The sequence below is a fragment of the Aptenodytes patagonicus genome, chromosome 7, assembly GCF_965638725.1.
Source record: "Aptenodytes patagonicus chromosome 7, bAptPat1.pri.cur, whole genome shotgun sequence".
NCBI lineage: Eukaryota > Metazoa > Chordata > Aves > Sphenisciformes > Spheniscidae > Aptenodytes > Aptenodytes patagonicus.
Window position 1 is genome coordinate 41,960,211 of NC_134955.1, and position 24,787 is coordinate 41,984,997.

Below are 24,787 nucleotides of genomic sequence, written 5' to 3' on the forward strand. Positions count from 1 at the left end.
CCCCGGCGTCGCCAGAAGGCAGGCAGTCCCGCAAAGCACCGACACCGGGAGCGCTGCCCCCAGCAGGCGGGAGGCGGCGGGCCCGAGCACTGCCGCGGCCCCTCGCCGCTCCCGCCCGCAGAGCCCGGCGACACCGCGCCGCCCACGGGCCTGCCGCCGAGCTGCAGCCGGAGCGCCGGGGCCCGCCGCGGCCGCCGGCCCCTCCAGTCAAGTACCGATCTCCAGGATCGCGCGCCTCCTCCGCTGAGCCGGCGTGCCCGAAGAAGGTGGCCGAGCGCCGATGCAACGGATGGTGGGCGCGGCGGTGGGCGGAGCGGGGGGCTGGCTCCCCGCTTCCGGCAGGGCGGCGGATGTTGGGGTTTGAATTGTCTGTCAGTTAGCGCGGGCGGCTCGACGTCGGGGCGGCCGCCGGGGTGCGTTGTTGGCGGGGCTGCCTTCGGGGTGAGTAACGCCTTAAGTGGGCTGAGGCTTTGCCCTGCTGCCTGTGGCCTCGGGGTTGGCTGAGCCTGAGGGTGAGGAGGCGAGTGCCGCCTTACAAAGGGCGAGGGGAGGCGGGTGGGCCTTGAGCCGCTGAAGGGGCAGTTTAAATCGCTGTGGCAGGGGAGCGGGAGCCCCCTGCTTCTCCGTGAGGGGAGCCGAGCGGGGGAGCAACGTGCAACAGCTTCTCAGCCCGTGCTTTGGGGAGCGAGCGGCGCCTGGCTGCCGCCGCTTGTCTGGGGGCAGGAGGCAGCGGAATAACTGATTGAGAGGAAATCTTCCCTCTCTTCCTATCACGCTTCTGGGAGCAAAATAGCGGGAGGCGAGCAGCGTCCCGGGAGACTCGCCCAGCGCAGCCGCGGGGGGGAGGCGGGTGGCTCTCTCCATAAAAACTGCCGCGGCCGTTGCGCCTTTTAAAAAGACGCCGGTCAGGTTCCGTCGTTGAACCCGTGTGAGACTCGGACCGTAAGCGGCCGCCTGAATCTTAATCAGTTGGGGTTCCTCGAAAGGTGGCGGGAGTTGTCCTGCCCCGCCCGGGTGGTGGTCGCTGAGGGATGGGCTTCTTTCAGGACACGGCGTCGTGTTATAAACCGTGAGATGAACTGGAGACCCTGTCATATGTACATTGCATATGGACGGGTGGGTCTGGGAGGGTTCCTTTGTTCTATGCTAGAGAAAACGTCTGCCTGAAACCTTGCCTCTTGGGGCTGTTTCTTGTTTTTTCTTTTCCCATCCTCTAGTTAAAAAACTCTTAAAAACACCTTACGTTCTGGAGCAGTAAAGAGTTATAGAACTTAGCAAAACCTAAATATCCACTCTGAGGATTTTTTTTAGGCAAAGTAGATACATTTTATTTACACTTCGGTTTTTATAAACACTGGGTGATAATGTGTTCCTGTCTTGCAAATAGACTGATACGGAATTGCTTTGTTCTGTATTGAAAGCCCTGTAGGACTTATGCATGGAGCCTCAATGGTTGTTCTCGCATATCTTTTAACTTGCAAATTTGAACTCCGAGTTCATTTCCCTGAAAGAGTTTGAGACAAGTAGAAGGAACTGGGGGGGGGGGCGAGAGTAGCGATTTTTGTTCTGATTTGCTGGAGCCAGGGAAAGGTAGGAAGGTGCGTTTCTTGTTTGCAGTCATATATGTGTTTTCCCCACCTGGTAGGACTTTTTACAACACTGAGGTGAAAATCTAGTCTCGTGTGGTTATATATAGGTTGTTTCTTTGTTGTATTCCCCTAGTAGATTCAGGACTGTAAAACTGACTGACCGTTCTTGGGAAATCCCGAAGAGAAGGGAATGCGTGTGACCTGTGTGCTTGTCTCTTGCTCCCCCTGTACCTGATTAAGTCTATTTTTTGTAGTTTAGAAAGGGAAGTGTGTTTCTGGGAAAACTGGAACCCAGAACCAATTATTTCATCTGACTGTCGGTGCAGTGTGTGTTCTTAAGAGCCTCTTGACCTAATTTGGTTGCAGCATTGTTTATTTTCTGTTTGTTTATCTTTTGGACCGTTTTCTAGCAAAGGTCTTTTGTGTACAACTACTCCGGTTCTCTAACAAAGTGCAGTGGCGTAGAGCAGTTGCCCGATGCCTGAGACTTCTGCCTCCCTTTTTTTTCTTTCTCAATATGACTCTTTTCCTAAAACTCCAGTCAAATGGCTGCAGTACTTTACTTGCAATAGTTTGGATTAGCCTGAGGTTTGTTCCTGAAGCCTGTACCTGGCAGTCATCTAAACTGTAAATACCAAAACTCCGATAGCTCGGGGTCTGTCAGGCTTCTGGTGTGGACGTTGGATTTGTTACCGGCTGTCTCCCTGCTCACTTCAGCGTGTGTGAAGAAAGTTGTCTGCCTACCTGTGAGGTCAAGCATGGATCTGCAGGCAACCACCCGTGATTCTTGTCTTGCAAAACTTATGTAATGCTTTCTTCAGCTTCCTAAGAGAAGGCAAGTCAAAGATGTACAGATATGTTCCTAACAGGGTTCTACTTTGCACTAGAGAAAGAATAATCATTTTAGTGCTGCGGTGAAGAAACATGGTTTTTTGTTTTTTTTTTTTTCCCCAAGTTGGGCTAGGATACATGGTGTGGCACGCAGTAAAGGCCAGCCCCCAGTATATCCATGTTAATGTATCTTGGGGATCTAGTTTTTAGGGGCATGTGATGTTTGAAAGAAATGCAGGTTAGGTCAGTGTTTCTAAATAAATTGCTCTCCACTTCAGAATGTAAAATACATAGTTCTAAATGGTGTAAATTCCCCTGTATGCATGTCCCTGTTTTGGATTCCTCGCTTTTTTTTTTTTTTTTTTTCGGTCTTAGATCAGAATTTTTTGACTAGGCCAGGATCCTGCATTTTCTCCAAACAGTGGAGACTATCTTGATAGTTACGTCACTATCCTACCCAGTTAATTTTTTCTTCTAAGTTCCTCATGTTAATACAATCTTTATTTGAGCAGGAGTCACTGCCACTTCCTTGGTTGTCCTTGGATCGTTATTTTTGACGTTTAAAGTAACTACAAACTTTTCTGTACAATTAAGTCTATACGTAACTAGCTGTTGCATTGGACTTTTCTATTTTCTCTTTCGAAAATAAAATATCTTGTTTGATAGTTTGGGGAAATAGTTAAAAGTTGCTACATATTTCATTGGTCTGGAAATATTTTTTTCTGAAAATCTGCATCCTGCTTTGCGAACCCCTATCTCTCACAATAACAGTTGAATTATAATATTCTTTTGTTATTGATCCCATTTTTACTTTACTGAGTTTGGGGTTTTTTTCAATTTAAAATAAAATGTAAAAGCAGTATGTATAATGGTCATTGTTAATGCACCAGATGTATTTAACACCTCATTTCTTTTTTGTGACAGACAGCCAGAAGAACTCAGGATGAGTAAAACCAATAATTTTGACATTCAAACTCCATGTAAGTATGGTTCTTATTAAATAGTTACAGATATCTTTAATCTGCATATATAATACCAATTATAACTTGCTTTATTTGGATTCAAAACACAGGTGGATTTTCAGTAATCAAATTGTGTTGGAACCACTTGTCTCAGGGAATGAAAAAGAAATAATGTGTAAACTTCCTTGGATTTGTTTGCTGTAATTGGAATATTTAAAACTAGTCTTTTCTGCAGATGTTTTAAGAAAGTAACCTTGGGAATTCAGCTGCCAAATCACACACAGCTGTGTTTGAGATGTATCAGTCAAGACTTTCTTAGACTGAAGCAGTACCTCTATTCTCATCGCTGCTATGACTGTTCTTGATGTTAGAATATTGAAAATGTATCTTATATCTGTTGAGAATTGAAGGGAAGATACTAAATGTCTGTGGAAGTATGTTAGTGGGCTAGGAATGGCAGAAATGAGGAAATCCTCAAGGTTTTAGTTGATTCCAATGTTGTCTCAAATCCTTGAATGTTTTGAAACTAGCATACGTTTTAAAAGCACTGGTAGCATATGACTTGATACAGTCAGGATACCATTCATCTGCTTTTCATGAAGGTTATCACATAGGTATACAAAGAAACAGTTAAGTTGCTTCATGGATTCTAATATGGTAATGTCTTTATGTACAATACTAAAAACAGATGATGTATTTCACATGCGTCTGGACATTGTTGGCCATTTGATAATTATCTTTGGATGTTTTGGGAAGAACTTTTCAGTTGGGCGCACAATCGGCTTGTGAATTTAGCTTGGGTGATAGCCCTCTCCTGAATCAGCAGGCAGGTGGAACTGGTGAAGTATTTTCTTTCTAGGAACTAGAGAAGGAACAAATAGTACCCTCTTCTGTATTTACTATGGAATTCAACGTTAAAGAGAGAGGGGTATCTACTGTCCTTTATCCAGTAATCTACTTCAAGATGCATGTGATTAAGAGATGAAAGTTACTGCTCAACAGCTGATCCATAGTAATTCCAGTACATTCACTGTGATTATAAACATGATTCTGTATTTTAGTCTGTGTTCTCTGTGGACGGACAGATGACTGCCCTGAAAAGTATGGAGAAAAAAGGACCTATGTAGAATACAATCTCACTGTTCATTATTACTGTTTGGTAAGTATGTGGTATTGATCTTGGAGCTTGTCTGTTTTAACTGAAAAAAGAAAAAAAGGTAAATGCAATGAGTATTAAATAGTAATAACCTGTCCAAACAGTTGTAACAGGTTTTTTTGTTGTAAAGCTTGAACTGTCAGCTTTAACTTGTAGCCTTGAAGGCTTGTACTTGTCAGCAGGTGCAGCAGATTAAATAAGTAAATCCCAACAAGCCTTTATTCAAAGCTAAATTCTGTTCATGATCCATTTAAATGAATTACTTGGTTAACTTCTCCCAACCTATCATAGCAATGAAGGTACATGTTAAGAGAAGGGGAACAGATTGCACGTACATATTTGCTTCTGTAAGAGAAGTGTCGTTTCAAAATTTGGCATGTGAAAATTTCACCCTTTGTGGAAAAAGTAGAGAAAAGTTGTCTTTTTCTTGCTTCTCACTAGTTCTTTTTTGGCTGTGAGTTATTCTCTGACATTGCATAGGACATTGTAACACTTAAGAAATAGTCCTACTTTTCAGTTTAGTAATATGTACCCTATTGATCATATACAGCTACAGTATTACTATTTAGTAAAAGCTTGTAATTTGAACAACGCTATGGATATAAACTACAGCTGAGTATCTTTTGTTATCACACTTGACATTTTCCAAGATATATATTCTTACATGTATATACTTAAACTACCTTTCAAACTCCAAATTTTTGCAGATCTTTAAAATAATATGACTACTTAAAAAAAAAATCAGGGTTTTTTTGTTCATAAATACAGTTTGAATTTTTTTTCTTAAATAAATTTTAAGCATCTGGATGGAAATTGAGGTCTGTTCGTGATAATTTTGTCTCATACATAAGGCCATATGAAATGACAGGAAAAAGTCCTTTCCTGATGGAGCAGAACAGCTAGGAAAGGGCATGCTTGCAACACTGAGCCTTATGATTTACAAGAGATTTTTCCATGGTGAGCTTCCTGCAGTCATCTTTTAGGTTTTGGTCCCTGCTGCTTTTTAAAAACAAACAACCCCGTGATTTTACTTAAATACAGTGAGTATTATATAAGAAAAGAGTTCTTCTAGAAAGAGGCCAGTTAGTGGCGCAGTTTCATTTTTCTTTGCCAAATGTCTCACATCTGGAAAAAATATATTCTTAATTGGTTTTGGTATAAAATTTTACATTTATTCAACTAAAATATTGAAAATATTAAAAACTAGTTAGAAAATGGTGCTGTGTTGAAATTCTAAAATGAGAACTATAAAATGAGATTGTAAAGAATATAGGAGGCATCAAGTTGTGAAACTATTTAACTGTATGAAGTTTGTGATGTAACTGCCTTACTTAGTACCTTTAATCTAAATTATCATCAGGCTCTTCTGACTTGCCTAGTTGATTCTGTTTTTATTTAATTCTCCTCTAAAGTGAATTACTTTTCCTCTTAGGTTGCACTTCAATACAGATACTTCCTACTGTGCTTCATCTTCTCCACAGCACAATTGTCATTCACATTAACTAAACTAATTTAATTTTACTTCTTCTGAAGCTTTATATGCTGACAGTAATTGTTTGTCAATTATCTGAATAGTCTGTATACTTCAAAAAGGAAGGTAAAATACACCATCTTGGGCTCTACAGTATTACATAAGACTTTGATGTTATGAAATATTTCTTTTCATGTTAATGGTTATTATTCCATATTGTGTCATATGAGACAAAAACATAGATGTTTTGGATCAGTTTTTTAATTGTTAATGTTTGCACACAAGCTTTGTTAGTCTAAACTTCTCTCTTACTTGACAGACTAAGTGTAGGTAATTTTAAATCTTTAGATAGGTGAATATCTTACAATACTTAATTTGTTTTCATAGTTGATGTCAAGTGGCATTTGGCAGAGAGGAGAAGAAGATGAAGGTGTAGATGGATTCTTAATCACGGATATTAGAAAAGAAGTAAATAGAGCTGCAAAACTGGTAAGAATGAAGTCTTTGGTATTTACAAGGGGAAAAAAGTAACTTTTAAGTGCACTTAGTACCGCCTGCGAGGGTTGTTTTTTCTTTTTTTTTCTCCAATGGGCAGTGTGCTGAGCCCATTCAAACATCTGAATTTTACATTTAAGTAACAAGTATATTGGGTTCGTGGAAGCCACAAGGGACAACAGAACCTGCAGAAGTTTGCTAATATTTTCATTTATCTGCAACATAACCAGGAAATAAATAAGAGCAAATTAGACATGCATAATACCTCATGACATTATGCTGAGCCTCAAGCTGACATTAGATAATTTTATAGATGCAACTAAACTATAGGTACTGGTAAAATAACTTGTATTCTGGCTTACGTGTCACAAGTCAACATGCATATAAACCAATACATAATCAAAGTCTGAAATAACTATATATCTTCACTCTTTGAAATAGAGCTAAGACACAATGGTCTTGTCACAGTTACAATCTATTGGCCGATATTCTTTCTTACACACTAATTTTTCTATTGGTTTAAATCCTGTAATTTTACTTGGACTTTAGATGTTAATATTCCGTTATTTCTAAAACAAATTATTCCTAGACATGTAATATCTGTAAGAAAAAGGGTGCTTCAATTGGATGCGTAGCTCCCAAATGCAAACGAAGTTACCATTTTCCTTGTGGGATACAAAAAGAATGTATTTTCCAGTTCATGGAAGACTTCAGGTAAGTTCTGCAGTTTTGTTGCTTTTTAATGTTCAATTCATTATATTTTTACAGGAGGTGATTTGTTTTTTCATGGGTTGTCATTGGATAGGCTGTAAATTATAAATGACATCCGGGTTATCTAAGAAAAAAATATCTGGTTTGTGGAAAACATGAAGGCCAAGCAGTTATATTGCATACCTAGTACCTACAAACTAAACTCGCAACACTTTTTTAAAGATATAATTTAATGCTTCTACAAGTAGTTAAATTGTTTATAAAATTGAGCATTAAATCTTAAGCTCTGAAATAAACTGCAAAATGGTTGGTTTTGGTTTTTTGTTTGTCTGCCTCCCGTGCCTTTGACATGGTTTGGCTGCCTATCTCTTTCAGCACTCAAAACACACTGTATGCCATTCTGTTGTGTTTCAAAGCACGAGACTTCTAGATCTGCTTAGTAGAGATGGACTGCAGGAGAAATGGGTTTAATATCGAATGTCTAAAAAAAGTTTTATTTTCTTTTATTATCATCTGTCCAGCATCTTGGCTGTAGTCAAAATACTCTTGAGTGCATTTGATAACGGCTTTATTCTGCCTACTGTAAGATGAGTGTTTAGGGTGGGTGGATTGAAGTCTGGCAGGCACTTTAACTTCTTAAATAAATGACGTGTATTAAGTCAAGCACATCTATAAATAATGCATTTTCAGAAAGGTTTCTTCTAGAGCTGCATTTCTTGGCTGTCTTATTTCTCTGAAAATGTGCTAAATTATAAAATTTATCCTGCTACCTAGACTCTGTAGAATCAATGTGCAAACTCAAAATTGCTCCTTTAATGTCATGGTAACAATGAAATATAGGAAGAACTTGAGGTTCTGAGGACAGGAAAAGCATTCTTTGGACCAAAAGAAGTTTTGAGAGAAAGGGGGTATATGATCTCTGTAATTTACAGAGCATCAGTTGGCAACGTGCTTCTTCCTTACTAATGTTCTATTGACTTGCTCTGTTAGATACATAATTTGTTTACATGTGTGTTGTGGTTTAACCCTGATAGGCAGCAGAGCACCACACAGCCGCTCGCTCACTACCCCCAGCGGGATGGGGAGAGAATCGGAAGGGTAAAAGTGAGAAAACTCGTGGGTTGAGATAAAGACAGTTTAATAGGTAAAGGAACAGCTGCATGCACAAGCAAAGCAAAACAAGGAATTCATTTACTACTTCCCGTCGGCAGGCAGGTGTTCAGCTATTTCCAGGAAAGCAGGGCTCCATCATGTGTAACGGTTACTTGGGAAGACAAATGCCATCACTCTGAATGTCTCCCCTTCCTCCTCCCTTCCCCCAGTTTTATTGCTGAGCTTGACATCATGGTCTGGAATATCATAGAATCATAGAATAGTTTGGGTTGGAAGGGACCTTTAAAGGTCATCTAGTCCAACCCCCCTGCCATGGGCAGGGACATCTTCAACTAGATCAGGTTGCTCAGAGCCCCGTCCAGCCTGGCCTTGAATGTTTCCAGGGATGGGGCATCCACCACCTCTCTGGGCAACCTGTTCCAGGGTTTCACCACCCTCAGTGTAAAAAAAATTTCTTCCTTATATCTAGTCTAAATGTACCCCCGTTTAGTTTAATATCCCTTTGGTCAGTTGGGGTCAGCTGTCCCAGCTGCGTCCCCTCCCAACTTCTTGTGCACCCCCAGCCTACTCACTGGAGGGATGGTGTGAGAGGCAGAAAAGGCCTTGATGTTGTGTAAGCACTGCTCAGCAGTAAGGAAAACATCCCTGTATTATCAACACTGTTTTCATCACAAATTCGAAACACAGCACCATACAAGCTACCATGAAGAAAATTAACTCCATCCCAGACAAAACCAGTACGTGTCTGCCTTTTTAGCTTGTTGCACAGTGTTTATTCATAAAAAAACAGATATAATAGGGAATTCATTTTGCTATCTTCAAATTTTATGAGGAAGGTTCATAAAATGTTGTTTTGATAAGGGAACCCTAAATTATTATTTTTAGATCTTACTGTTGGGAACATAAACCAGTCCAAAAGTTTCCGGATAGAGAATCTAGAGGAACTTCACAGTGTACGATATGCCTGGATTTGGTTGAACAGCTTCCAGTGTACACTGTATTGAAAAGTCCTTGCTGTAAAAACGCATGGTTTCATCGAGAATGCTTGCAGGTAACACAGGTTCTCCCTTTCTTTCTCTTTGCATTCACAGAGATCACATTTCTGTTGTGTTTAAAAGTAATGGAATGGTTGCTTAAAATTGCTTAGGGTTAATGTAGGCAGTAGGTATGGAAATATGCTAGGTTTGGAGGACAATGCTAAAATTGTGTTTTGGAGACTAATGTCTTACAAGAAGGATTTTTTTTTTATGCTATTAACTCTGCCCCTCCCATGTTTCTGCATGTGTGATACACTTCATGCCTTTTAGTTATTTTTAGGAACTGAAGTCCAACCTAGGTAGTTGCCATCTTGCAAGTCATTATGTGCAGAATCTTAAATGCTAAAAATGTCATTTATCCATCATCAGTTCTCTTTGCCTAAGTCCAGAGCTGGAAGAAGTTATAAGGTTCTTTTTGTAAACTTATTCTAGATCTGGAGAGGTTGGCTGAAAAGGATTGTACTTTTGTTTACGAACCTGATTCTACCATGTGAGCTCTTGTCCTTTAAAGGAAGAGAAAATGCTCACCACTTGCTTCAATGTCAAGTGACATCACGATTGATGTCAGCTTTAACATCCATGTCAGGACAGTATCTATGAATGTAATGGTTATAGATACTAAGGCATTATTTATTGGCATCCTAAGGATGGTAGTAATTCAATAATTGGTTTGGTTTTTTGTTGTGTTTTTTTTTTCTTGACACAGTATCAAGCTTTGAGTGCTGGGATATTTTTCTTTAGGTGCACAGTATGTAATAACAAGGACAAATTTCAGAAAGAAATGTTGAGAATGGGCATACACATTCCAGAAAAGTAAGTAATTTTGTAAATAATCACTCTTCTATAAGAACTTTTGATAGGGTGTTAAAACCATTTTTATTTATTCTATAGAACTGCATCTATTAATATGTGAAACCTCAGTTCTACCTTCAATGGTAGAATTGTTTGGCTTGGTAAGGAGTAGCCTGTTCCCTTTTAGTTATGCATAAAAATTGTCAAAGGCCAAATTAGTCATCTCAAACATAAAGCAGGAAGCTCTGAAAAGTCATTTTTAATGCCATGATTCAACCAGGGACCTGTTTAGAAGTTCAAAACACTTCTTAAATACAATAATTTTGCATTAACATAGAGGTTGATGAGAAGTGTATTTTTTTGCGCCCAAGTTTTTAAATTATCAGAATTTCTGTCCAGACAGTGTTATAATTGACTGATTACTCGGCCATACAGCTTCCATCTTCTCCCAAGGGATTGCTAAGGATATGTTTAGTATAACAACTGCTTCTAAAATTCTGAGCTGTTTTTCATAAGTTTTCACCATTTGATGGGGCTCAAAATAAGACAGAAAGTGATCAGAATGATGCTTCTTTGTTAGAAGTATTACTCTCTAATAACTCTTAGTCTCTTCAGAGACTACCATTAATTCCCTCCAGAGACAGAAGCCCAAGATTTTGGAGAGGAAGAAGAGTCAAAATACTTGGTTAACTTTGCTGTACTGGCCTGGAAAATTCTGAGTTACTTATCACGAGACCATTTTCAGTGGTAACTTGAGTGGACTGCCAAAACAACTATCCACGTCTGCTGTGAGAGAGAAAGCGGAATGATATGAAACAGAGCAAACATGCACTGAGGTCATGCGAAAAATAATAAATACTTTAATCAAAGTAACTGTACGCAAGAAGAAGTCTGTGTATTTTATAGTATTATTTTTGTTCCTAGACTTTTTTCTTCCCCTTCTCAGTTGTCTAGCTGTTGCCTAGAACATTACATGATTAAAATATCTTCATGGGGTTATTACATACATCTTTTCCAAAGACAGAGTAACCAATTTAAACAATTGGAAATACAGTTGTAATAACAGATCTTCTGCCTTGTTTATAGGGATGCATCTTGGGAACTTGAAGAGAATGCATATCAAGACCTACTGCAATGTTATCAACATTGTGACATTAAAAGATGTCTCTGCAAGAAAGGAAGAGACTATAATGAACCTGATAGGTATGACACTTTTGCAGGAAGGTATAACCTAGGATGGAATAGTTCTTTGGTGGTGTGTTTTTTTTTTTTTTTTTTAATTGCTTAAATACTTTTCAGCATCAAGTTTTAATGTCAAGCCAAGACACCATGTCCAAATAAAATGTTTGGTTTATTCCCTATAATAATATTTCAATACTAATTTTCTCTAATTTAATCAGGTTATAAAAGCCACGAAAACCAAACCAATCGATAATCAGTTATCTTGTCCTTGTTCTCATTTGATACAGAGCTGAAGTAGAATTTGTACTTCCACATAACATGTAGAATAGTATGTGCCTAAACTAATGTGTATCTTTCATTCAAAGCTTAATTCAACAATTTAATAATTGTTAGAATACTTAACACCTTTCCAAGCAATTCATTAAAGTACTAGACTTGGCTGAAAACTAACTAGCTGTGTAAAATCAATCTAGCTGCGAGCTATTCCTCTGCATGCAAATGGCAGCTAAAATATTGCTGATAGCTTAATGAGAGGCTTGAGTGATCATGTAAAAGGCTTTATGCTGCTCTACCACTTGCTTAATTTTTGATTAACAAGTTCATTTTCTGCATACTTTCTTGTTCTGTTTGTGTGCTTCTGAAATGTGTATGTTCCATTGGCAGGAGTATACTCAAAGCTGTCAGAGCCTCTACTTTGAAGACTTGTTTCTGTAGTACTGTGTCCTGGAGACATTAACACTTTGCTTTGTATAGGTTTGACCAGACATTGCTTGGTTCATTCATGGTATGTGTGCACCTCAGGATTTACTTTGCCTTTAAGAGTTGTACCTTAGGCTTCCAATATTTGAACTAATATCAGTCACATTGTTCCATTTTATGTTTAAGCAAAACTGGAGAAATCTAGACAAAAACCTAACAGATACTTAAACACTGTCATTAATGAAGAGTCTTATTCAGAATGTGTAATAATCAGATATGCTCCTTGAAAAAATTTACCATTTGGAAAACCTGAACGGTGGATACCCATAAAATACAGAAGATGTTGCTGGCTAGCAACATGAGGAGAAAATACGGGCTGCAAGCTATTGACTTAAAGGCAGGGGAGCACACTCACTCATAGCCTCTTTCAATGCAAGTGCTGGAACATGGGTAGCTTTTGTTTCTTGTTGCAACAGGAATTGTGAGTATATCTTGTCTGAAGAAAGTTCCCCTTGTATATAAATACAGTCCTACCAGACTGATAAAATTATGCTTCGTTAGTTTAGTGTCTGGGTTACGCTCACTGTTGAATATTCTTTGTTTTAACTAGCCTCGTTCTTCTGTGTAATTCTAAATACATCAGTTTTTAATTTTAGTAAATGGGAAATAAAGCGTTGTCAGTGTTGTGGTTCCCGTGGAACTCATTTGGCCTGTTCATCTATGAAGTCATGGGAGCAAAACTGGGAGTGCATGGAATGCAGAAGCATCTTTGCAAAATCAGGTAAAGTTATGGATGTGACAGTGACTTCTTAAAGCAATAAATTTTAATACTATGTATTTTACAGCTGGCAAATTCACTAAATTAATATACTTCAATCATACAGGGAGCTATAGCAAACAGAAAAAGCGTTCTTTGGCTACCTCTGAAAAGACAGACGGGACAACTTGTTTGCTGGAAGAGCCATCTCCAAAGTGCCCTCGGCAGTCACCTGGATCTCAACGCAATTTTCTTCTCCAGTGTGTAATTTTCTTTTTTCAAGCAGAAACCGATTATAACATAAAATAGTATTTAAACATGAGGAGGTGATGGCTTATTGCATAGGAGAAACTTCTCACGCTAAATTGCAAATTGGATAAAATTGGAGTAAATTTTAGTGATGGAAGTTTTCTGAGTAAGCCGTGAACTCTGTAAATTTGCTATAGTTATTTGCATTTGGTGGCATGTAACCAGTTTTTAGTTTGATAAAATGAGATCCTTGTAAAAGGAATCTTAACAATTTAGAGGTAACTTCGAATGTACAAATGGCAAAACTTAAAGCTAAGGCTGCTTATCAGTATTTTTTTCTATGTTAATAGTGTGCTAGAAATCTAGCTTACAGAGATGTTTATATAAATAATGTTTTTCTCTGCTGTAATAAAAACTTTTCAAGTCTGTAGAAACTAATATTTTTAGTTTTTACTTATTGTAAAATAAGTAAAAAAAAATATGTAAAATGTAAAGTTATGTACTTCCGTCTCATGTATGGGATGCAACTAAAAATGCATCCTAAAACCACTGCATAATAAAATACTGAATTATTATTTTTAAAATTGTAGTTCAGGCACTGATGGACTTCATGTAAATGAACATACAAATGAGATTCAATACTGAAATAGGGGGAAATTATATTGCTACCTTCAAATAAGAAGTGTTTATGTATTCCTCAATTGTATCTCTTCTTAAAATACTGTTTTGGCTTATAGATCACCAAAGATAATGTGCCAGAACAACTTGCCACCCTGCTCACACCTAGAACTTCCAGCATCCAACAGAGTGACTATGTCCTTATCTCCGCTGACGTCAAACAGGAACTGGTCCCTGAGGAAAAAGTATTTTCTTCTATTTTTCTTACATTGAAGAGTAATCTAGCACGTGGCTTTATACCGTATTTCCTGCAGAACATGGGGGGGGGGTATATATAGTGGGGTGTGTGTATATATAGTCACTGGAAAAACGGAATGAGTACACTGAAGAGCTGAATTCATAACTTGATAAAGGCTTCTGCTGTTTTTAAATGCTAGAGGAGGGTGAGGAGAAAAGGATGATACCTGTTGAGAATTTTTAGGTTAGGTAGTGAGGGAATCAAAACCCAGAAACCCATATTTGTCCTTACCGAAGCGTGGCTAGCATTCTTTAGAAAAGGGGGAATAAAAAGAATCCTAATTACTTTCTTTCAATTAGACGTCCTGAATTTTCAATGTTTTTGCAGTGGTACCATAGGAATAGTTTGTGATTATGCTAAAATCAGTGGTAAAAGAACATGTTTTAATATAGAATATTCAGTTTAAGGATACAAAATTCTTTGTCTTGTTGTGAATACTTAATTTATGAATTCTACCTGTAATATGTGCTAAAAATTCTGATGAGGGAGTTAGTTACTTCTAGTAGGTAGGGTATTTGAAATAGTTTTGGTTGCAAGTTAGAAAACAAAGAAGGGGTCTTACTTAGACTGGTGTCTTTTTTTTTTTAAATGAGAACTGCAACATTTCTCCCTTCTCAAATGTATTTTTGATTATAGTGACAAATATTAAATATTAGTGAACAGTTGACAGTGTATTCTAATTTGGTTGCAAAACATCTCTTTAACACAAACATGGTAAGATCTTCAATTTCTCACTTGTTTCACATTGTTCAAATGCAGAATGATGGTGTGAGAATTGTTTGGCACTGTGTTGGTGTAATGGAATTAAGAAAATAACTATAAATTTTATGCCAAAGTAATAATTTCTACCTCCTTGTTTCTAGTTCTTAGAGGTACTTTAAAATTTGCCACTACAGAGTTAAAATTTGAAGAATCTAACCGGATGTTTTACTGATATAATTTAGGCAATACGTAAATGTACCAAAGTGTTTAAAGAGGTGTTTTTCTTAATAGATTTTAGGATGTTTCCTGTAAACTGTTGCTAATTATGAATCGTAGATTTCATCTGAAAATACATGCAATTTTCTTGTAGGCATTTAAGAAAGCAAAGAAGGGAAGTTTCTAATATACTGAAGGAGTTAAAGTTACAAGTTAATACAAAAACTACAAGGCTTAACATCAATGCAGAAAATATCTGGAATAGTGCTTTAAAAGGATTTAGACAGCGCAACTTCAGTCCTACAAACACCATTGAAATAAAGTTCACAAACTGCAAAGATAGATCAAAGGCAGATACTTCTGCTGCATCAAAACACCGTTTCTTCCAATTATTAATGCTTCACCTTCAGAATTCATCATTGTTTGAGGGCTCTTCTGCAAAGAACTTGTCCCTTGATTTTCAAGGTAATTAAATGCTTTGTTCAAAAATACATTAAGAACTATATAACTTGAAAGGTTTTTAAATCTTCAGCCAGTATGATTGTCGGTTCACAATTATAGTCCTGATGGATAGAAATTGGTTTTTTGAGTTTTTTTGCTTTTCAGTTCTAAAGGGGGGTGGGGTGCAGATTTGTAATAACAAAAAAAATTTGCTTTAGCTGGAAAAGTTGATGACGACCAAGGAAAAAATACAGCATATAATTAGACTTGGAACTTCTTAATTAATGTATTTGTTCTCTACAAGTGAATTTCTTTCTTCCTGACTCACTTTCTCTGTTACTTATTTTCCTTTCCTCAAAGTTCTAGAACATTGTCTCTGATAGCATGCTCCCTAAAGACCTAAAGTTAGCTTCTTTGAGTTTTTATGCTTCAGAATTATATGTACATTGGGTACAAAGGGGAAGAGGAAGTTACATCTTCTCCAAACCTTGATAGTGGATGAAGAGTTGGAGTAAAAGAATATGGTACTCCTATGTAAAAAATACCGGTCTTAGCGTTTCAACCAGCAGGAGATGGCAAACCTCATTTGTTACATCTCCTAAAGTAAGAAGGAATTGCATTATGAGATTTTCTGTAAAAAATTGAGGATCACAAATTATTTTCATGCATATATAGTAAATATATTTTTTTTTCATTTGCAGCTGTGAAAGAGAATCTTTATTTTGAAGCTGGTAAAATGATTGCAGTTTCTCTGGTTCATGGTGGCCCATCTCCTGGTTTCTTTTCCAAAACACTGTTCAATTGTCTTGTCTATGGTCCAGAGAATGTGAAGCCAGCTTTGGAAGATGTTGCTGATGTTGATGTAGCACAAACAATAAAAATGGTAAATAAAACTAAGCTTATTAGCAAATTCTTGTTCAAGACTATATTTGGAGATAAAGAAGGGCTTATTGAATATAAATAAGCTTTTTAATTTGAACTGAAGTTTTTTAATATATATATAAACACATGTAGTAAACAAATTCCTAACTTTTATTTTCTGATACAGATAAAATATGCAAATAGTCTGTCCAGCCTACAGTCTACAATACACAACTGTTACGAATTCCTTGCTGCTGCTGGATGTTTAAGACCTGTAACAGCTTTGTGTGATAAGAATATGCTGGTGAATGACATATTGATCCATCATGTAATCAAGAGAATTATTTCACCCCTAGAAAGGTTTGTTTTGTTTGAGTTTTCAAACTTCCTGGATTTTTTCCTCACTGAAATACTAAATAATATGTTGCTAAAACTAACTTTCACATGTTCTTGCTTATTCTTCATTTAAACCAATGAAATATACTATAATTTTCAGTGGATTAAGTAGCAACTGTTAACTAGTTAGTTAAACTGAAGGACTGAAATTATTTCTTTATATATCCGCTCCGTTCCGCTTCTCCTTGGTCACATTCCTTTTTCAACCTTATGAAGAGGGCAGAGTCATGGTTGTAAACTATAGCCTGACAAAGACCTTTGCACTACAAAATTTCTCTAGCTTGTGTTCATTTTTAATTCAGAATTGCGCGAATTTAGAATACTTAAATTTTAGAAGTGTTGAACATATGTTTAGAATTTAAATGAGTTTTCCAGAGTTCTGATTAGGGAGTTTGTGTGTGCCATTAGGAGGCTGATAATGTGCACAAGTGTAAGTTGGCCTACTTAGAATGTAAGCATTGCATTGGTGTTTCCATGAGGTAGTGATGACCTCAAATAGCTGGGAAAGTTGCAGCCATTGACTATTTTTTGATTGGTCTCTGACCTTACTTCCAATTTGCATTCTTCATCTGCTCAGTAAAAAGGCATTGGATGCTAATTTTTCCAACAAGTATAGCTGGATTTATATTTAACACATTTATGGTGTTATATTTGACAAATTTGAATCAACTGAATCTCCAAGAGCTATGAAAAACTAATTTTGAATGTGAGGATTTTTTTAACAAAGTTGAGAGTAATTATTCTTTCAGTCAAGGCTCTCTGTGGCATTTTTGACCAATCTATATCATGTTTTAAAACTAGTCAGTTAAAAAGTGAAAGGTGATAAGTAGCCTGTTTGTTTATGGGAAAATGTGGGTTTGTGCATTTTTGGAGATGGGCTTAAAATGTGCAAAAGTGAGTAGAGCAAGAATTTACTTGTCAATATCGAGGACTGAGAGTAAGTAAAGAGTTAGTTACTTTATCTGTTAATAGTTTACACCACTGACTGTACACTTTCAACACATTTATTCTGAATTTTACTGACTCGGCCTATCGATATCTAAGAAATGATGAGTAAACAACTGAAGTAAGATTTTAATTCTGATTTAACATGGTGGTTAAATTGTAAAGCCAGTTGCTTGAAATGTTCTTATCTAGTACACAGTAACTAGTCAAATTTTTTCAACCTGCAGAGCTGTTTTTAAAAAAAAAAAATTTAGTTAAATCACAGAATTGGATTGGTGTGTATGTTGGAAGGGACTTCTGGAAGTCATCTTGTCCACCCCCCGCTCTGTTCAAGCCAGGCCACCTAGAACCAGTTGCCCAGGACCATGTCCAGACAGCTGTTGAGTATCTCCATGGATGGAGACTCTACAACCATTCTGGGCACCCTGTGCCAGGGCTCAGTCACCCTCACAGTAAAAAAAGTGTTTCCTGATGTTCAGACGGAACCTCCTGTGTTTCAGTTTGTGCCCATTGCCTCTGGTCCTGGCAACGGGCACCACTGAAAAAAAGCCTGGCTCTGACTTCTTTGCACACTCCCTTCAGATATTTCTACACATTGAGATTCCACCTGAGCCTTCTCTAGGCTGAACAGTCCCAGCTCTCTCAGCCTTTCCTCATAGGGTTATGCTCCAGTCCCTTAATCATCCTAGTGGCCCTCTGCTGGGCTCTCTCCCATATGTCCATCTCTCTCTTGTACTGGGGAGCCCAGAAATGGACACAGCACTCCAAGTGTGGCTCCCTTGACCTGCTGGCACCATGATTCCTAATGCAGCCCAGAACACTGTTATCTGCATTTGCCACAGGGAGAAATAATAGCACGTAAACACATGCAGATGGCAGAAGCTAAGTAAAGGCTATCTTTTAAGACACCTCATTTTGCCTAGGGACAAGGAATTTAAACTGTGTTTTCTAAAGGGATATGTGTAAAAAAGAAATTCAGTATGTTCTTACATAAAAATTAAAAGTAAACCATGCTCATACAGTCAAGTACCAGGAAATAAAGTTAATTTCTGCATATCATTGGTATCTCTTTCATCTACCCAAAAAGCTCCACAGAAATACTTAGATTGTTAAAATGAAAATTAAACGCGTTTTCCAAGATAAAGTAAAACAGGCCTACTATGTACACCTTATTGACAAGACTTGGAGACTGCAGATGGGGAAACTTTATTATGTCCAGTCTTACACCTTTATAAAATGCAGAGTACAATTAGTTACCTACTGGCTTTCTGATGCATGTTTGCTCTTTTTTCCCCTTCTAGTTTTAGGCAAGGTTTGAAAACTCTTGGTGTGCTAGAGAAAATGCAAATGCATCCGGATGCATTCTCTAGTATATTGTGCCACAAACCTGAAAGACTTTCAGCAGAAACTGTTTGTGATCTCTTTACAATCCATTCCTCATCAGATGTAAATAAAGTTGAAGGTGCTGATTTTTGGATGGGTTATTTGCAAGATGTGGAAAGTAAGTAAGTTTTTTTTTTTTTTTCTTTTTCCCCCTTCCCTGTTCAGGGTATCTAGCTGCTGGTATACATACAGGGTTTGGTTTTTAGAGTTCAGTGGGGTAAATAAATGAGGTCACTGTCAGTTCCTAATTGCTCCTTCTTCCCCATCTTCCTTACTAATTATAATTTCTGAAACTGTTGCCCAATTACAATCAAACTTGAGAGGAGTAAATATCTGAAAGATTGGTACTAGAACTCCTGTGAGTTTAAAAAAAAAAAAAACACAACACCACAAAAACAACCTGAGTGATACAGAAAAATCCTTTAATCCCCTCTCTTCAGCTTTGCTGTGAACTTATTATTAGATAGTGTCTCTCAAAAGATAGAAAACGGTGGTCTCTTCTTGCAGAAGAGGTTTTTTTCCTATTCACTTAAGATTTTTCAGAACTAACCCAAGTGGGTTTTTCTTGCTAAAATTTTTCTTATTTGGCCATATAACTGCATATTCATTCAGCATATTGATCTGGGGTTTCCTGATTTCAGGGTTTTTTTTCCTCTAACACTTAACATGCAGAATAATGGTTTATGGGTAATAGGTGATAAGTGATACAACCTAATCCTATTTTTTTAGGTGGTGAGTCTGTAGTGACATTGGAGGATATTCTGCTCTTCGTAACAGGCTCTTTTTCTATACCACCCATTGGTTTTGTTCCTGAACCTACTATTAAATTTTTGCATATAAGGTATCCCATTGGAAACAGACTCCTTAATTGCTTAGAGCTCCCTATAACAAAGACATACGAGCAGTTTAAAAATAAAATGGAGTTCACAATCAGAAACACACTAAGAGCTGAAAGACAATAAATATTTTTGCTACTAAACTGGATGTTGGAAACGTCAATTTTCTGCAGGAATGTCTGCTTGCAAATTGCTACTGTATTTTTTGGACAGCATGCTCTCGGCCTTTTCCCACTTTTCCCCCAAAGATATGCTAAAAGTAGTAATCTTGTAAGATGGAAGACAATTTTCAAATGAAAATACACTTTATCTATTGAATCATCTTCCTGTTTGAAGTTGGCTTTAAGAGTCGGCAATCTCTTGCAGAAGTACTTTAAATGTCTACTTTTGCTGTAGACACATATGAAATGTTATCAAACTCTGTAACATTCTAGCTATTTCCTACAGGTAAGTATGTTGATTGTATTACATACTTCAGTAACTTATTTATCAAAGTCGAATCAGGTACATTTTGAAGATAACTGCTGTAGAGCTTTGTCTTAATTAAAACTGATGCAGTTCTTCAGTCGTTCCATGTATATTTTTTCAGTAATTGTTTTTATTGATGATTCATTTACGTTTTGATGACTCATACAAACCTATGAAAGTTAAGAAACTTGGAGTTTTAAGGTCATTGTGGTTAGTGCATTAAAATATAACTAAGGTCTGGAGAAAACCTAGGCAAAATAATAAGGTGCAAGAACAAAATCTGGTTGAACTTGAGTTTCTGTTGTTAAACAAAATCTTTGACGTTTGCACATGTTTCTGCATTCTACTGTTATACATATAGCCAAAATAGTAAAAAATAGAAGTAAATCTTGAATATGCAACAATACGTGGTCTTTCAAAGTGAAATATAAGAGTCAGACTTAATGTTGAGTATGAAAGTGTAAGAATTTGTTGCTCATTAGAACATGTTACTTCGTCTTCCATGGAAGTCAGTATTTTCATAGGAATATGCACTAAAACTATTTGTTAAACTAAAGGCAGTCTACCATCAAGCTTGTCAGTGCCTGACACTTTTCTAGCTTTTAGTCTAAACTCTTCCTGTTCAATTGTAGGTGCATTCTGAGCAACTTCAACTGTATAAAATATATTTCAATTCTGCAGTATTTGTATAAATACCGTTAAGCCATAAAAGATAAGTAGTGAAATTCCTACACGATAATACTTTAATGTTATTAATACTAAAACTATGAAACTAAAAGGACATTTAACTACAGGTTTTTTAAACGTATGCAGGTCCCTCTTTTGAAATTATTATTTCCCCCCGTCAGTTTGACCACCTATACTATACCCCAAATATAGGCTGTGCTATAGATGTGTGTGTATATATAGATATATATCTATATATATCCACATTCTTCAAAATACTGAAAAGTAATAATACACTTTTTTATTAATACAGCTTGTTTTTAATTGAAAATACAAGCAGGATTGCTTTACTTTTGAATGCCTTGGCAAGAAAGTACATCCACAGTAAATTATAAATGGATAGGTACTTCTGAAAAAATAATAATCCAAACTAATCTGGTTTCAGGTTCTGGTTTATGGTTCACTGCAAGTATTCCTCTAACAAATTGTATTACTAAATGGTAATTACATAGCAGTGTACTGCAACTCAAGAACTGTGAAAGTGGCAGTCAGGACTCACTAAATTTGAGACCATGCTATAAAGGGTTAAAGACAAAGAGGCAGATGGGTATTTAAATTACACGGTTCATTTAACAATATGCAGGTATTTTGAAGTCTTTCTTAAACTGCTACAGCTTCTCTTTCTTTCTTGACCTTGGGAGAGGTGCTAGTCTTCTTATACAGATCTATTTCCATCACTGGGTAACAAAAGCATGCATGCCACTTTTTTGATATTTTTTTTTTTATTTTATTTAAAAGTCTCTAAATTATTGCAAGGCTTAGATCAGACATTTCTCACTACCTTCAAATAGCTAAAACAATCTAATCTCATCAAAGTCCTGTCATTAGAAATTTAAGAATGTTTGAAATTAAGATGGGGCTAGTGGTGTTTTTCTGGTTCTGAGCCACAAGCATATTAAAGTCCCCTTTAAAATAAACATATGAGCTCTTGGAGAATGTCATTTGACTTGTTTATACACTAAGCATTTTCTCATTCTCTTCTGATTTTTTTTCTCCAACAATATTCCATGTTTGTCGTCTTTGCGTAATTTTTGAATGTCATATTGCCAATAACTTCTTTATATTCTTACCCTTCAGAATGGTCTGTTACCATTATAAGGAAGGTGGTTTGTTGCAAATTCATTTGCATAATAAGGATTCATGTTGTATGTTCATATTTTTAAAATACAGCAATGAGTCTCCTGCGGATAGAGTATTATACTTTAAAAATGGTGTACCCAGTGCAGTATTCCTTTTTCTTGCTTAGTTAGAGATAAATGTCGCCTGTAATATTATGTTATTTTTCTGTATGGGTAGTACAGAACTTATAGAAGTAGCAAGCAGAGTGTGGATAATTTCAAAGGACAATTCTTGGACTTTTGGTACCTGCGGTGCAAGGGAAATGGTTTAGAACTTGGAACTAAATAAACTGCATTTTAAAACCTTCAATGGAGAAAGAAATAAAAAGGTAACGTGAATGTAAGGCTTCAAAACATATATGAGAGAAAAATAGGCTTCACACCTTTTATTGCTTATTAGTTTTGAATTCAGCAGTTGATAGGTTTTATGTAAAGATAGAACTAACCTATTTGTCAGCTGTAAGAGAAATCTTAAGTTAACTTTAAAACTATCTGCTGTACAATGCTATATCAAAAGATGAAATTCGTAAAATCCTCTAGTCTCTAATATTGCTTGAAAAGATTTTTCTTATGCAGAACTTTTTCCCATTTTCTAATACTGATATACACATTCAGGACAAGTTGTCTTTCCTTTCTTGTCGGTTTGATCAGCTCTATCTAGACATTCTAATATAATCCTTGATATATTCAAGTTTTATTCCTAAATGCTGCTATGGAGATGAACTTCCTCTCTTCTGCTCATTTTCAGAATTTATTTATATAGACCAATCTTAAATTTACTCGAACTGTTCATTAAAATTCCATTGAATAAGCTGACTTCCAATCCATCAAAACACAGAAGGGTGTCTTTTGTCTGGAAACCGTAAGAGCAATTTCTGTAGCTAGAATGACCATCAGGTGTTTAATTGCGATAGCAGGTCACTGAAATGCAGTATTATCGGGTAGTTTTCTTTTTACATAAACTTTAACCTGAGGCACATCTGGAAATTAGGGCAGTTGCTTACTTTCATTATTTCTGTAACAGAAGGAGAGTAACTGCATATACATTGGCTGTTGTATATTAAATATATTTTTATAGAAGTTGCATGTTTTATAAGATGTCAGGGCCACAAGAGAACTATTGCGGTCCTCTTTGACTGAGTTTGGCCAAAGAACTTCACCCCACAGTTTCTGCATCAAACCCTAAGCTTCCATCTGGAATCAGCACATCAAATAAGCTATTTATTTTCTAGAGTGATCATTTTCTAGTAAACAGTAATAGGTTAGTATTAGTGGTTTTAGTATGACCTCCTTAATAAAGCACATATAATTATAAAAAAAAAAACCAACAAAACCCTCAAGTATTTTAGATCTATGTTTGAAAAACCAAGGGATAAGAAATTTCTGACTTGCTTTCACACGTGCAAAGGATGCTTACTAGAAAAAGCTGTTAGCATTTTTAACTGGTTTATGAGTGAAATATAGTCAAAAGGAGAAGAAATTAATATCAGTTTATACTTAAGGTCTAAATCATCATGTGCTGCAGCTTTGTCTTTTTTCATTAAGATGTTCAGTCTTGGGATTGGAAGACTTGAGGATTTTGAGAGGTATATTTAAAATGTAGAGCAGAGTATTAGTCATTAATTCACACTCATTCTGCATGTGCATTTTGAAAATAGTATAAAAAATTCTCATTCAAATAGAAGGAAGTGCAACTCTGGAGGCTACAAAATATGCTTTTAAAGTTTTTCTTGATTCTGTATTATATGGTAAAGCATTTTAAAGCTCAAGCTTTTTTTTTTACTTAAGGGAATTGCTAGTTGGATAAAAAATTAAAATGCAAAAACTTCTGAAATGTCAAATCATATGTATACAGAAAATCATTGTCAAAATAGTAATGTTTGTTAAAAAAAATGCAACTGATTTTGTATTGCATAAACAATATTCTTTTTAAACTTATGGTAATTAGAATATTATGCAAGAAAGTATAATTTTGTAAATACTTTTAGCTCTAACTTGAACTGCAGGATCAGTGCCTGAAATGTTGCATCTTCAAGCAACATTATACTTGACAGGTGTGACATCAGTGTTGAAATAATCATAATTGTGGGAAATAACTGTCATGTATATGTTCAAAGTGCAATAAAGGGTTAAATTTCTGTTGGAATAAATATGTAACTTTCTTCAGTGTTTTTATTTTGGTGACTTAATGGGTTTTAGCTCTGGAAGTGTTATCACTGTTTTCTGTAGTTTCATTTGTGTACCTAAATACACCTTTATATACATATATACATCTTATAGCATGTTTACCCAGATGCGTTTGTACCCAAAACAGAGTTAGGGTGAGTGGGGCTCTTCCCACTGTAGGATTTCTGTAAGGGCACAGCTGTAAAGGCACAGAGAACCGAAGGAAGGCTGCATGTTGGTATATGTAAACAGTATTTTCCTTTTCAATAACTCACCAAAACTTGGTGACTTTATTTGTAGCTAGCTGCCTGTTTTTGAAGTATCAGTCCTTTTCATGTAGTTCATCTAAGTGCCTCAGAGCTGCCCTGGTTGTGTTTAAGCTATTTTCCAGGGCTGGTTTCAGTTCTCTCTCCTTGAAAACTCTTAATGTGACTTCTTGCTCGGAAAAAAAAAAGGTGCAAAAGAGCACCACCCTGTTGTCTGAAGGATATCAGCCTGTTCTTTTGCTCTCAGCTGGAGAAAAGCACAGGCCCAAATTTTACATCGTAAGATGCAGTTTCTTAATTACA

The 24,787-nt window shown here is 36.7% G+C and overlaps 1 protein-coding gene across 2 annotated transcripts; it reads left to right on the top strand.

Moving 5' to 3' along the window:
- Positions 1-369: 369 nt before the first annotated feature.
- G2E3 (G2/M-phase specific E3 ubiquitin protein ligase) lies at positions 370-24,202 on the top strand. Of its 2 annotated transcripts, none has more exons than XM_076344968.1 (16): positions 370-441; positions 3,345-3,400; positions 4,444-4,541; positions 6,397-6,498; positions 7,094-7,218; positions 9,214-9,379; positions 10,072-10,178; positions 11,244-11,360; positions 12,695-12,819; positions 12,923-13,055; positions 13,782-13,907; positions 15,033-15,343; positions 16,021-16,202; positions 16,368-16,540; positions 18,823-19,022; positions 19,634-24,202. In XM_076344968.1, exons 2-16 carry the CDS (start codon positions 3,364-3,366, stop codon positions 19,864-19,866), a joined length of 2,235 nt encoding a protein of 744 aa, XP_076201083.1. In that variant the 5' UTR covers positions 370-441; positions 3,345-3,363; the 3' UTR covers positions 19,867-24,202. The 2 variants fall into 2 exon arrangements, with proteins under 2 accessions (XP_076201083.1, XP_076201082.1); XM_076344967.1 differs by having other exon boundaries at positions 407-441; positions 3,349-3,400.
- The last annotated feature ends 585 nt before the right edge of the window (positions 24,203-24,787 follow it).